The sequence below is a fragment of the Galleria mellonella genome, unplaced genomic scaffold, assembly GCF_026898425.1.
Source record: "Galleria mellonella isolate WM207_F2 unplaced genomic scaffold, CSIRO_AGI_GalMel_v1 utg33, whole genome shotgun sequence".
Taxonomy (NCBI): Eukaryota; Metazoa; Arthropoda; class Insecta; order Lepidoptera; family Pyralidae; genus Galleria; species Galleria mellonella.
In genome coordinates this window covers 13,914,645-13,930,494 of record NW_026442079.1, presented here as the reverse complement: position 1 = coordinate 13,930,494, position 15,850 = coordinate 13,914,645, and the positions used below count along the sequence as shown (strand labels likewise).

Genomic DNA, 15,850 nt, shown 5'->3' with positions numbered 1-15,850 from the left:
TTTATCAGTCTTTCATTCAATTACCTTTACCCTGTTATCCTATAGCCAATGGAAACCTAACGTCAGTTTGTCAATCAACAAGGGCTTCTCATGCCCGCCGGATGATGTGTGGGCGGGCGAGGTAGGGGCTTAGGGGTATACCCCTCTACCCCGGCTTCAACTCCGGAGGCGACGACCTCCGGGTCGCTGGGTTCTTCAGCCGTCTCATTAATAGTATTATATTATCTGCGTCGCAGATAAAATATATCCAGTTTGAACATTGTAATTAGTGGTTTTTTTTTAATGTGTGAAAATGGAATCGTTACTTCGCCTATCGGCATACCCTGGCGAGGCACCAGTGAGCAATGATGGTGACGATGAAAGCAGGTCCGTTACCTTATCGTGACAATACCACGATAGTTTCTAGGGGGAACCGCGTGGAGGTTGACCTGATATATTGCTAGTAATGGGGAAATTAGATCCCATTACTCACAATCCCTTTCCCTCCCCCATCGGATACAGTTAGAATGAAATAAACATGGTTGTTTGAGGGGAAAAGGGATTGTTAGTAATGGAGACTGAGAATCCCATTGCTAGCAATATACCCAACCAGGTCGACCTCCTCGCGGTTCCCCCTGAAACTATCATGGTTAATTCCTGATGAATTCATCATGATGGGCTAACTGGCCTGTTTTCATTCTCATCTATTACCTTTCACTGGTGCTCCGCCAGCGTATCCCGTTAGCGCAGGCGGTGTTACCATTCCATTTTCACCCATCAAAAAAAAAAACATGGTTGTTTGAAACAAAATTGGGTTGACTTACAAATCTGCAATGAAGAATAAACAATAAACAGTATTCTGGTTCATGTAAAAAAGCAATTTAGGCAAATTGAAATAAAACAATCACTTTAATATAATGTTATATACTTTATTCGTGGGTTTCGACCCTAAATATATCGCTCTGAGCACAATATCACTGACGTGTGGAACACATCTCCAATACATAAAACTAATGAAACGAAACTACTAATATTATACATACATTACAACTATGAAACATCACAGATTCTTTAATAAAAGTTATGACCGGGTATTTTATACTATGTAAATATCATTTGTAATTATAATAGTATAGATTCTACCATTCATATATTGGATTTGAAGCACTGCGCAAGTGTAGAAGACACTTTGTATACGACACCAGCCATCTTGCTAGTTATAGGCCCAGGGCCCGATTTAGGAGTTTACCGGGCAAACGTTCAAAGTGGCAAAATGAGTACATAATTGTGGCATTTTTTTGCCCGTGACGACAAAATGTCTAACACATGATCTGAGTCATCGTAGTGTGTGTGTACCATCTACAAACACAACATGTTTCTCATGACAGTGTAGTATTGGTATTAAAGGAATCTACATTTGGGCAGTGCGTTAAAAACTATTAGTCAAGATACAGATGGCATTAAAAAAAGAGATACAATTTTATTTATATTTTTTAAATTAAATTTAATCATTACAAATAAAGAGAAGTTATTATTACCTATTATAAATCACGGGTTTCGGTCAATACAGACTTCGTAAATGATAAATAAGTGTAAAATATAAAATATTAAAAAACATTGCATTATTATTGGTTAAAATAATTAAAATAAATATATAATCATGATAAATAATGATGTAAATATATTAGTAATAATAAATAACGTAGAAAAGCCTAGCAAGAACATGTAAATAGGTATGGGATAAATTTTAATATCAGTATCTGAGACAAAAGGAAATATTTTATATTAGACTAAATAATTTTATATTATGCATTACGTGTACTAAAACAATGTGTACTCAGTATACTCGGCTTGTTTATACTAATTTTTTGTTGCAACTAAATTAAAACTAAATTATTCTCGCTTACGGGATTGTCACTTTTTAATAAATAATAGTTCCTTGCGTTACGCTTTAATAATATACCTTATATGATTGGAGAAAATTTAAATTAAACACTATTCTATTGTAATCAGGGTTGCATATTTAAAATTGCATAAAATTATGATATAAACATGGCCAATACAAAAATAAACTTTAAAAGTTCATTATTGCAGTTCAAATTTTAATCAGCACAGGCATCAAATGCCAAAGAAGTTATTTCAGAACATCTAGATGTGTAAATACAAAAAAAAAAATGAGTCACTAATTTAAAGAATGGAGAATAAACGCTCCAACAGACAAAGCAACGAAGGTTACGAATCAGACGGCGATATAATATACGTACATATGTACTTATACAAAATATTTTTGTCAATCATACGACACGTCCGGTCATGCAACGCAACGGAACGGTAACAACGCGAGGTCAAAGTGATTTCATAATTATTCTTGCCCTATTACAACTATATGATAAATAGTATAAATGCCGCCATTAAAGACAAATCTCATACAATTAATTGTATTGTTATTAACAATTGTAATCTAAAAACATTTAATTTCTTGTGCAGACTGTACTCTTTTGACGACACATATACAATATTTGCCGAAAAAACATTTTTATATATTACATACAAATATATTGGCACCAATCTACGACCCCTTGCTAATATGACGCGACTGTATATGTATTTTAAAAATACGTATAGCCTGTCAGATTTATTGAGTCATTGGTGCACCATTTAAACATTTAATATATTTATACATATCTTATAATAATGAAATGCCATGCGTCTCTCTATGTATCATAGGTAAAGGTATAACAGTTACTCGAAGCAACAACTGTAATTCTATAATTAAAAATATGGGCTGGCGGATCTTATTGGTGGTTCAAGTGTCTATGGAATAAACTGTGCAAATTATATATAAAAAAAAAAACATACAAGTACAGATTTCGAGTCAAAAAGTGATTTATTATTTGATAAAAAAACACAAAGTTACAAACACAAGATACAGTGGGCGCCACACTAGACGAAACTGTATCGTGGGAAATAAAAATAAAGTAGTATTAATAAATTAATTGTATTTCAAATTCGTATTGTAAAATAGTTTTTTTTTATGATATTTAATTCTATCGCACCAATCTGGTTATGAGACATGAATAGTTCAGAATTCGCCAGCCTATTTTAAATATTCAACCATTTAATGGCAAATAGCTCATTCAAGCGGACTCCAGGTCGCTTCAGAAATGGACTTTGATGTATGTCCGTTTATACATATACTATATATATACATATATATATTTAAACTTAACATTCATAATAATTAATAGTTCATCTCTTACACTATTTGTTAACAATACAATGGAAAGGTCTATAACAATAATACGTCGAAGAACTATGTCTAAACTTACTACCACATTGCCGTAAGGTCTCCCCGGGCAGTTGTACCATGGCACATTGCACTAACGTTACTGGAACGTCATTGTCCGCACACTGACCCCAGCTCGATGCGAGCTGCGGGGCTCGCTTAGACGCCATCCGTTATACTCGTACCGTTGACGGGTTCCGTACCATTGAATACGGGATGGGCGGCCCCGCCGGAAAACTTGTGGATGATGCCTTCAAGAGAGGTCCAGGTTCCGACGACGAGGCCCAAGATGCCAAAGATGACGACGACAGCGTTCTTGATGATCATGCGGATGCGTTCGGAGCGCGACACGTAGTACCAGTAGGTGCAGCTTTGAATGAAGGCGGGGAACGCGAGACCCAGTGCGGACAGGCAGAGGGCACCGAACAACGAGATGAAGAGGTCCAGCTCAGGAACAGCCGCTGCGATGCCAACTGTGAACGAAAGAAAAGATTGATGAACATTGTGACAGTATTCTGTAACATATCTTCTTGTGTTAAAAGTTTTAAAGCCCGATTCGTTTTGTTCAAAGATATCTGAGTACGTTGACCCAAAGATGCCATAATGGTCTTTGAGACGAAAAATCCAAAGATTAATTCGAAAAATTCATTTTATCTATAATATAATAAATAGGTGACAACAGAAACACCATAGTCATAGATTCAAAACCATTGAAAGTGGAAACTAATACGTCAATGCCATGGTTTTAATAAATATGCCTAAGACATTTGAGCGCAATTTCGATGTACCAACCCCAAAACTCATTTTTCATTCTTTCATTCATATCAGCTGTGAACTGTCCACTAATGAACATAGTTTATATTATTGTCTGTAGTTACCATGCTTGGTAAGAGGGTTTGGCAACTGCAGTTATGTTTTTGGTGATGTTTTAAGAGGGACATTTCTGATCACTCGACCTCTAAGTTCTTTTAGTGTCTTCATATGACATCTACGGGAAAAAGTCGAGTGGCCCATTCTATGCCGAGACTTTCTTTTTTGATGACTGAAAATGGTATGGTAACCCCGCCTGCGCTAACGGGATACACTGGCAGAGCATCAGTGAAGGGTGATAGATGAGAATTAAAACAAGCCAGTTAGCCCATCATGATGAATTCATCAGGAATTAACCATGATAGTTTCCAGGGAGAACCGCCAGGAGGTCGACCTGGTTGGGTATTTTGCTAGCAATGGGATTCTCAGTCTCCATTACTAACAATCCCTTTCCCCCCTTAAACTCTATGCCGGGACTATACGGTAAAACACAAAACTTATACCCGAAAATTATTGAGTATTCAGAAATTTTTTGAGTCCATATCTACAACTTAGTGAGAAACTTACACGTGATGAGTACGATGGTGGTTCTGAGCACGTATTCCCAAATGAGACGATGCTTGCTGTTTAATAGTCGGCAGCCTATGTACTCATTCCACAGAATGTCGATTGCAACGTAGCAGGCCAATCCGTGGGTGATGAAGATCGCGAACGCTAGCAGGCACTGCACTACGCTGGCCAAACTGCAGAAGAAACAATCACAAGGGATTTTGAAAATGATCTGTACAATTTTGGCTTAAAGTTTAATTTACTTTGATACGTAATTATCATTTGGATCTTATACTAAATAACTGCACTATTTTTAGTATTTCATCTCAACCGTTAACTGTTCACTGCTGAACATGAGTTTTCCTCGTTTTGCCAAAAGTTGCCAAACTTGGCAGACGAACTGGCAATGCAAGTAGGGTTTTGAGACGTTTTGAGAGGGGCGCTGCTGCCCATTTCTTTACCATTATTTTCCCTCAGTCGCTTCTTATGAGACTGACGGAAAAGGAAGCAGTGGCCAACTCTACGCCGAGAACCCACGGCTGTTATTAGTATATATGTTAGTATATAGTGTAATATTTTCAGATCCCGATCTCTACCTTTAATTTCGCTCTATGCAAAAATTAATAATTGCTAATTTTCAACCGACTTAGGCTCAATTAGGTTGTATTTTTCTTTTTTATGTTTATTACCTCATAACTCCATCAGATATAAACCGACTTGGAATTTTTTTTCTATTCTTTGGAAAGGATTTACATATTGCTCCCAAAGAAATTTTATCAAAATCGGTTCAGTAGGTTGGGTTTTAAATAAAAATATCTGGATCTGCCATAGTCACGGTAGTAATAGGTTATTTTCTGGAACACTCTCTTCAACCACAAATATGAATGTTTCTTTAACTTGCAATTAATTCATAGGCATTCGTCAAACTGATCGAGGGTGGGAGAGGGAGGGGAAAGTAAAGTAAAGACCCCTCCTTACTTTCGATCGGGTACTGTGTGTACAGCGAAATATGCAACTTACACTTCTTTGTCGGATGGCAGGTTGAGCGTGATGCTTCCTTGAGCGTTGTCTCCATACTGCAGGTACCCAAACAGTCCCATGCCCACGTACAGAATTATAATGCTGATCATCGCCCGGTTCAGTACACCGAACTTGCCTACGAAGTCTCTTGGGGTCTTCATCTCGTTCTCTAATGGTAGGATCTGTAAATGGTAAATGGTGGGAACAAATGTAGGAAAGCTCATAAAATATTATACCGAATTTAATGACAAACACTCCTCCTTTTACCGAGAGAGTTAATGAGTTAATTAATACGTTTTAGAGGAACTATATATTTAAAAGATTTATCTGTTTATAAATTTAAGAGTCGTTACATCATCATCATCATCATATCGGCCGTTAACTGTCCTTTGTTGAACATAGGCCTCCCCTATAAAGAGGGGTTTAGTCAGTTGTGGCCACGCTTGTAAGGCAAATTGGCAACCACAGTTAGGTTTTGGTGATGTTTTTAGGGGGACACTGCTGTCTATCCGTCGGCTATTAAGTTGCCGTTATGTCGTGTCTTACGACAATCACGGGACAGGAAGAGGTCGTCTATTCTATGCTGGGACTAAATGGCAAAAGCTGTTTGATTCGATCGCTTTATTCAAGCCAAAACTTTTGGAATAAATATTTCGATGAAAAAAATTAGTAATTCCAGAAATTTTTTTATACAACTTAGAATGTCAAACGGGCTGACGACCCACCTGATGGAAAGTGGTAACCGTCACCTATATATATATGAGCGGTACCATGGACATAACAGAGTATACTGTTTCCCCCATGATACCTCCCATGCGTTGTCATTCCTGAGGACTCGGATGTTATTCCTCTGTACCCTGTAAATTCACTGCCATATCCCACCCTTCAAACCGAAACACAGCCATGCAAACACAACTGCTTTACGGTTGAAACATGAGTTGGACAGAGGTACCCAAGCAAACGACTTTTGTACAAAGTCTCCCTCTGGTAAATAACATACAAATAATAAATAATTTAAATACAAATAAATATCTCACCACTCCAATGGCTTCCAAAGCGAACAGTACAGTACCGAAGAATAATGGGAATTTAGCCAGCTCTCCTACTGGTGATTTGCCCTCAAACGTCGGTACCACTCTGAAGATGTAATACAGAATGATGCCGAAGCTCACAATGGTGACTGCATTGGCTATAGCCGAGAATGGCGCCAAGTATTTCAAGTCCCGGACCCAGTTGATCAAGATCAGCGGCAAGAGGATCCCCGCCATCACGTGTATAGCCTGGACTTCCAAGCCGAACTGCTTTGTCAGAACAAATTGTATGTTTTCAGCAACAAACACGACGTAAACGCAGCACGTGCCGATTTGGTATATCAGGAGAAACGCATTGACCACATGTCTGTAAGAGAAACAGTTTTCGTGGCAAATAACAATGGATGCAAATTGTGTATGAATATAAAGTGATCAACAAATAAAAAGTATATAAAATGCATTCGCACAGCTCACTTTTGCCGTAAATTAAAACATGTAATTAGCACATAAGAAATTGCTATTTTATTCATAATATATAGTACATAATATATATATATATATATATATATATATATATATATATATATATATATATATATATATATATATATATATATAATAGCGTCCCCCCCCCCCCTCATTAGATTACGACAACATTAGAAACCTCTAAAATTATAAACGTTCTTCTACTATATTATACATGTATTTTAAATATAAACCTTCCTCTTGAATCACTCTATCTATTAAAAAAATCGCATCAAAATCCGTTGCGTAGTTTTAAAGGTCTAAGCATACATAGGGGCAGGCAGACAGGAATCGAATTTGTTTTATACTATGTAGTGATAATGGACAAATATGTACATATAACATTATTGTGTTATGGACTCTATCAAAGCTGGAATGTATATGCATTATTTGAAAGATCAAAGATAAAATGGTCTATCTACATTTATATGTTGGTCTATAATGATCTAATGTCTTATTAGACCATCTTATTAGACCAACTTATTGATCCCTATGCCACTGTGTTCGGTTGACTGGAAGAAAATTTTTTCTACTCTCTCAGAGATAAGTTCACCTTGCTTACTTGCTTGTTCAACTTGCTTATTTATTATTATATTTATTTCTATTGATATTATTACTGTAAATCTTAGTGCAATAAAGAATATGCAAATGCAAATGCAAATAATGCAAAAAAAAATATATATATAAATAAGTAAAAATTTGGGTTAGTCGCCTGGTAGCGATTGCTTTCAACATAACAATTATTGTGGTAAATTATTTATATTGTATGTTTAATTAATTAATGAAATATATTATTTATGCATCATTTATGTAAATATGTTACTATATAATAAAATTTTATCTTTGGCTGTTAATTTGGTCACATGGGGTTACACTCTGGGTTTGTTGTACGCGTCCGTGTAGCCCAAGTTTAGGCTGCAGCTGAAACCCAGTGCTTTGATTTTAAGTAAAACTATCACTAGCTGAAGCCTATACGGGTCACTGCGACACACATGGCGAAAAATATTTTTGTATTTTATCTTTTGTTATATATTTAAAAAAAAAAGTGTAAATAATTTGATTGTATGAACTCATTTGTTACTTTACATGTGTCATAAATGGATCAAATAAAGTGTTTATCTATCTATTTATATATCTTTTCATTTAAAAGTTTCCTCTTGTCGGTGCAACTAATTCATGCATCGTCCTCCAGCCAGCTCTATCCCAGGCCATATCCTTGGCCACCCTATACGACATGACACCTAGTGTTTCCTTTATCTGTCCCATGTAGTTATTCCTCGGTCTTTTCTTTCCTTTTTTTGCTCTCTATTTATATACCAAGACTTAGTAAAAATGTAATTCGCTTGGCATTGTTAATAAGGTATTCGTATATGTATATGTTAAGGTTTTATTTGAATTTTATTTATATTCAAAATACATCTTGGAGACTTATTATGAGCATTTAAAACCTGACAATAAATCATAATAATTCTGAATGTGTAAATTAAATTGAGCTGCACTGAGAATTGGCATTAAAAGCTTAGATAAAACAGGTCGGTTTGTAGTCACGCAACCTACTTGTAAATTTATCATATTTTAATACTTTATAATAATCTCCTAAAAGAATAAAAGCAATTAAAAAGCATACTTACGCAGCGTAAGGCGCGCACGCTTTGCACCAGTCAGGACCTTCGGATAACGCCGCCTCAGCAGCGGCAGTATAGGTCAGGGATGGCACCTTCCGCCTCTTGCAGAGTACGTAACACGCGTCAATGAGTATGTGGATGCAGTAAGTGCACAGCACACCGATTACAATGGTGCCTATAGATCCCACCACGTACCCGGAGTTTGAGAAGGCATGGGGCATTGCCAGGATGCCTGTGCCGAGACTGCCTTTGAGTAAATGCAGCAAGGTTTCCGTGTTCCTGTGAAAAGAAGAATTCATTGTATGTAGACACATTTTTTTAAGATATGGAAACGAAGAAGTCCTCTGTTCCATTCGTATTTTTGTCACGAAGCAGTTTTTTTTTAATGGATGATAATAGAATGGTAACCCCACCCGCGCTATCGGTATACACCGGCGGGGCACCACTAAAGGATGATAGGTGAGGATAAAGTAGGCCAGTCAGCCCATCGTGACGAATTCAACAAGAATTGTTCACGATGGTTTCCAGGGGGAACCACGTGGAGGTCGACCTAATAAGGCATATTGCTAGCAATGGGGCTGTCAAACTCCATTGCTAACAATTCCTTTCCCCCCTGTCACGAAGCAGTTGTGTTTGCATGGTTGTGCTTCGGTTTAAAGGGTGGGGTATGGCAGTGAAATTATAGGGTACAGAGGCATAAAACCTTAGGCTTAGTATCTTGGGCAACAAAATATACTCTGTTATATCCATGATACTGTTCATGTCTATAAGCGATGGAAACCCTTGGAAACTATCGTGCTGATTTCTTGGACTATGGATCACGATGGGCTAACTAACCTGCCTTTTCATCCTCACCTATCCAGATGTATTCATCACGATGGGCAAAGTAATCTACTTTTCTATTCTCACCTATCATCACTTTTTGGTGCCAGAGTATACCGATAGCGCCGGTGGAGTTATCATTCGATTATTACCCGTTAACATCGGTACAGAATGTTTACTGTGAACATGTTTATGTATTTTATCAATAGGTAGATTTCGAAATAACTAAGTAATCGTGTTATATGGATGGACTACTTAAACTACTTTAGATAAACTGTATTTATTTTGCAAAGAGATAGGTATTGAAGATTCTACTGCAGTGGAGAATGTCAAGTGAACGATGACCTTGGTATGGTGAGTATTGTATCTACTCGATTAACTATGTAAAGGACAGTAATGTATCTATTTGTTTTAAAAATAAAATATTTATTTATAAATTATTATTTGGACGTAATGTAAATAATGTAAAAAGTTAAGAAGTAACCGTTTATCCTGGTATGGGCACGTGATGCGCAGGAATGGGGAGCATATTCTAAAAAAAGTATTAAGAATGAATGTAGATGGCTATAAGAGGAGAGGAAGACCTAAAAAGACATGGATGGATTGTGTGAGGGACGATATGTCCAGAATGGGAGTGAATGCGGAAATGACTGGGAACAGAAAAGAATGGAAGAGGAGAACATATTACGCCGACCCCAAATGATAGTTGGGATAAGGGTAGGAAGATGATGATTATTTGGATGTAATGTTTGGTAATAAATAAATAATAAATAAATAAAAACACAAAACCTTACTGATTCACCAATAACGTTCAGTTTATTATACTGTGGACTTGTTTATTTATTATTCAATTATCAACCAATCATTAAGTATATCCTTTCAGATAAAAAAAAAATTCCAAATCGGTTTATAAGTGACGGAGTTATGACGTAACATACATAAAACGAAATGTATGCTTAAATTTTTAAAACTACGCAACGGATTTTGGAGCCGTTTTTTTAATAGATAGAGTGATTCAAGAGGAAGGTTTATATGTAAAATACATGCATAATATTGTAGAAAAACATTGATAAATTTAGAGGTTTCTAATGTGATGTCGTAAATAAACACATTTTTTTATGCTTACATTGCAAATGCTGGCTGAACCTCACGAGATAAATCAAAATAATGTACTACAGTATTATACACCTTAAAAAGGTCAACAAAAAAGTCTTCAATGGTATATGTCTATCTCTTAAGGATAACCCGCAATAACCATTTTTTATTCTTTACATTTTACGGGGAAAAATGGCTTATTTACGAAATGATTTCAAGCAATACAGCATTAATTTTTATCCAATTAAGTACCTTAAATACATTGTCCATTTAATATAGATCAATTACTTTTACAGCATGTAGTTTAAATGAATAGTATCAGCACTGCACCCGTGCAATGTCGGGACGGTCGCTAGTTAAATATAATATACCAATGAAGGTAGCAACAAGAGGCGAAGAATTCAAGTGTATGGAACGATTTTTTTATTATTATCCTCGTAGTACTTAGATGGTAAAATTGAAATTGCATCAATTTGGATAAAATGACCTTTGATATTTGCGTAAAAATCAATTACGTCTGTCAAACCTGTCCAGTCAAATGTTATCTAAGGTGCATATTTATGTACATTTTTTTTGTTACAATATCAATATATACATATATTGGCCAAATAACGGACATATTAAATATCTTTTTTTTGTACAACTTAGAATGGCAAACAAGCTAACGGCCCACCTGATGGAAAGTGGTAACCGTCGCCTATAGACATGAACAGTACCATGGACATAACAGAGTATACTGTTTCGCCCATGATGCCCCCCATGCGTTGCCATTCCAGAAGAATCAAGTGTTATACATCTGTACCCAGTAAATTCACGCCATATCCCACCCTTCAAACCGAAACACAGCCATGCAAACACAACTGCTTTACGGTTGAAACAGGAATATGTAATAACGACGTGAAGAACTTCACCGAAAAAAAAAAAACATAGTTATCCGTCTGATATGTAAAAAAGAATCTAATATTGTAATTATTTATATTTATAATAAATATACTATTGTAATCTTTTGGAGGAAACAATAAAGAGTATCTATCTATCTAATATGAAGATATTGGATTTAACACCGATACAGGCCTTGTCTAAGTGCCAAAACTCATGTATAAACGATAAGTTATCCACGAGGAAACGATTCGTGTAATACTTTATTAATTTAGTAAGTAGGAAAAAGCCTTCCACTTGTGTCCTTGTATTAATGGTACCGTGCAAACGGGACGTCAGGAAATGACGCCGTCTATGTGCAGATTATGCATTTGTCACTCCTAATTGTAACAATAAAGGTCGAGACGTAAATATACCCTAATAAGATTAACGGAAATACGTCCTGTTGCCTTGTTTAGAACTAGTCTCACCTAGAGAGCTGGTATAAATAGGTATTCACGATTTGCTCTTTAATAAAAGCGACTACAACTGTAATAAAATGTACCACATGACATTAGGTTTACTCGATATAATATGTATGTATGTAAAGGGATTGTTAATAATGGAGACTGAGAATCCCATTGCTAGCAATATACCCGACCAGGTCGACCTTCTCGCGGTTCCCCCTGGAAACTATCATGGTTAATTCCTGATGAATTCATCATGATGGGCTAACTGGCCTGTTTTCATTCTCATCTATCACCCTTCACTGGTGCTCCGCCAGCGTATCCCGTTAGCGCAGGCGGGGTTACCATACCATTTTCACGCATAAAAATAAATACATTGAGATATGCTTGTATTATAGTAATCAAATTATAAATATAATTGTGAGAGACTGGTACTTGAGATAGGTATAAGAATACCTGTATTACAGCTCACCAGGGCCTCACTCCGCAGGGTTATTTAATAAGTATGTTCAAAATTAACCTTTTTATACATTGACAATTGTAGTTTTTTATAAAAAAAAAAGAATATTTATAAACAATTGAAATAAAACAAAAAAATACATATAATACATCAAGTCAACAGACGGCAATTTTATTTTACAATTAATATAATATAAATAATAATATATAATAACAAGAACCAGCATATTTTACAAACAAAGTATATAAGTATAATAATATAATATAGTATGTGCATAAAATATAATGAATATAATTTATTGGAAGAGATGATTTATTATAATTCAATCTGAGAGTAATGTGTGTGTGTGCGTATGTGTGTGCGCGCGCGCTCCCGTGTGTGTGTATGTGTTTGCGTGCGTGTGTATGTGCGTGCGTGCATGTGTGCGTGTGTGTGCGCGCGCGTGTGTGTGGTTGTGTGTGTGCGTGCATGCGTGCGTGCGTGCGTGCGTGTGTGTGTGTGTGTGTGTGTGTGTGTGTGTGTGTGTGTGTGTTGTATTGTACATTAGTTTGTGCCAGCTGTTGAGTACGCAGAAATTTTAAAACTATGTGACTCTAAATGACGTGTCGAGATAAAATATACAAGATTTTACGTTGAACCTTCAGGAACACAACTGCAAAAATCGCATTCAATTTAGTGCAGTAATTAACGTGTGATATATATAACAGTAGCATAATACAAAAATAGACAATTAACTGACAAAATAAAAAAAAAATATTGCCTTGGCTTTTATTTTCTATTGTTATAATTAAGACTCTTCATATATACTTTTTTTCTTAAATCCGTCCTATGTACAGACGTCGTCTGTTTAAAATTATATTACATAAAGTCTTTATCAATCGTTTAGTAACATATAGTACACAGCTGTACTCAGTCTGAGACTAGATGACGTTCTCAGAATTCACTAGTCACATAATTTCATGATTTATTAATTTATTAAATGAAAAATGTTTATATTTATTTATTTACACATACACTAAACAAACCTTACATTTAAATGACATCATTAGTTAAATACAATTGCTCTTAAGAAAAATAATATAAATTATACATGTTACATATAACAAAACAACATAATAATGAAGATTGCACGATTATATAATAACATTACCATTTTACTTTTAATTTTGAATAAAAGAAAAAACATATAAAAAGAAAAAAAAAACAAAATGAATGTAGCAGTGTTTGTGCAAAGGACTGCTAACTCAGCATATGTCGCAGTTTCAAATCTGAAGCTACGACACTGATTTTCAGTAGGCCCTAAATATCGAATATCTATCATTATAAGAATTATATAACTATATATCTACTATTTTAATTTACTCAGAATAGCAGAGAGGCTAAAGGAAAACCATGATGGAAAGTGACAATTGTCACAATGGCCATAACCAGAGTGTTATTGCTTCTCTAACAATATTTAGCATGTACCAGGCACCTCTGTCACTCTTGCACAAATAATTTGCGTTGCGTCCTCGAGTCGGTTCAAAATACGATATTTCAAAAATGGTCGCTATTTTATAAACAATAGGACTTGAAGTGCAACGCCTTAGCGTTAACGGTCCTGATAATGAGCTATTACTACTGACCTGTTTCAAATGTCATTGAAATGAATTCTGAACTTCACTTTTGTTGATGGTCGAGTCATTAAAATAACTTAAAAATACTTGCTATACCTAATATGTATGTGTTGGGGGGAAAGGGATTGTTAGTAATGGAGACAGTGAATCCCATTGCTAGCAATATACTTAACCAGGTCGACCTCCTCGCGGTTCTCCCTGGAAACTATCATGATTAATTCCTGATGAATTCATCATGATAGGCTAACTGGCTTATTTTCATCCTCATCGATCACTCTTCACTGGTGCTCCGCCAGCGTATCCCGTTAGTGCAGGCGGGGCTACCATACCATTTTCATCCAATAAAAAAAAATATGTATGTGTTGGGGGGAAGGGATTGTTAGTAATGCAGACTATCAGTCCCATCCCATTGCTAGCAATATACTCTGTCAGGTCGATTTCTCCGTGGTCCCTCCTGGAAACCATCGTGCTGAACTCCAGGTGTATTCATCACGATGGACCAACTGATCTGCCTTTTCATTCTCACCTATCATCCCTCACTGGTGCCTCCCCAGCAAACACCTTTAGAGCAGGTGGGGTTACCATTCTATTTTTATCCATTATAGCTCAGTATCTGTCCATGAAGTGATGTAATAAGACTATTTTAATACTTTTTTTTTTTAAATTGTGTACCAAAAAGGTACAAAGGAAGAAGGAATGGTCTGTTACAGCACTATATCTCAGCAAATACTAATGACATTGACTTGAGATTTGAAATAGTTTTTCATATTATTGGTCCATATATATTACAATAGAAAGATACTCCTAGTGGAACTTAGACAATTTTAAAAAAGTCTTTTTTTCACCCATAAAAAGCTAAATTATCAGTGATAAACATAGATTGTATTTTACTAAAAAGAAATCGTGCGAGAGCACTGCGAGCTGCTTGCTACGTGATTAAAATGAAAAAAAAAACCATTAGAGATTAGGGATTTATATTTAGTCGTTGGCATAATAATTTTTAAACAATTTTTTAGTTATAAAGTAAAATCATTACTCACGTAGTCGGATGCTCCACCACTCTGTTGTCGTAGGGCTCATATTCTTCGACCTCCTGTATGTTCTTCTCTTTCATATTGACGAGGAAGATCCCCTTATCAGCACCGGGCCTTTTTTTCTCATCCTTTACCGGTGATAAACTGAAATATAATACATAAATTTATTTTACGTTGAAAAATATGTTAATTAATCCAGTATAATTAACTGTAAACATTATTTTTACATGGCAATGTTGACAAATAAGCACAGAGTTCCGTTTGATGATGGCCTACATACGCCTCCAACACCATGGAAGTAGCATGCTTGTTGTTGGCATTAAAAAAAACAATAGATTACCGTTTGGATTCTCACAAAAGTATGCACAATTTTAAGAAACCTATTTTAAGTATCTTGGGAAAACCTCGACGAAAACTCAGTAGAGGAAATACCTCTGAAACCGTATAGTTTTATCTCACCGGTTTCCGGAATACCGATATCCTCACCGCATGTCTTGTAGGATATAGGCAGAGAGAGAAAGAGTATAGTCCAAACGATGTCTATGCTTACTAAGATATTTATTCACTACTTTCACTTTTAACAATTGGCAAACTTGAATACTGTAAGTGTAAAATATTACATATATACCTATTGACATGTATAATTGTTTTTTCGCACACAATTTTCATTATT

At 35.7% G+C, this 15,850-nt stretch overlaps 1 protein-coding gene across 1 annotated transcript in view; it reads right to left on the bottom strand.

Annotated features, from left to right (window-relative positions):
- Positions 1 to 887: 887 nt before the first annotated feature.
- Positions 888 to 15,850, bottom strand: part of LOC113518757 (proton-coupled amino acid transporter-like protein CG1139) — a 93,334-nt gene continuing 78,371 nt past the window's right edge. Inside the window, exons 3-8 of the mRNA XM_052896614.1 lie at positions 15,184 to 15,321; positions 8,832 to 9,104; positions 6,682 to 7,042; positions 5,645 to 5,826; positions 4,643 to 4,818; positions 888 to 3,738 (exon numbers count right to left, since the gene is read on the bottom strand). Of these exons, the coding sequence (XP_052752574.1) occupies positions 3,425 to 3,738; positions 4,643 to 4,818; positions 5,645 to 5,826; positions 6,682 to 7,042; positions 8,832 to 9,104; positions 15,184 to 15,321 (1,444 nt within the window). The 3' untranslated portion in view covers positions 888 to 3,424. The remainder of the gene's footprint in view (positions 3,739 to 4,642; positions 4,819 to 5,644; positions 5,827 to 6,681; positions 7,043 to 8,831; positions 9,105 to 15,183; positions 15,322 to 15,850) is intronic.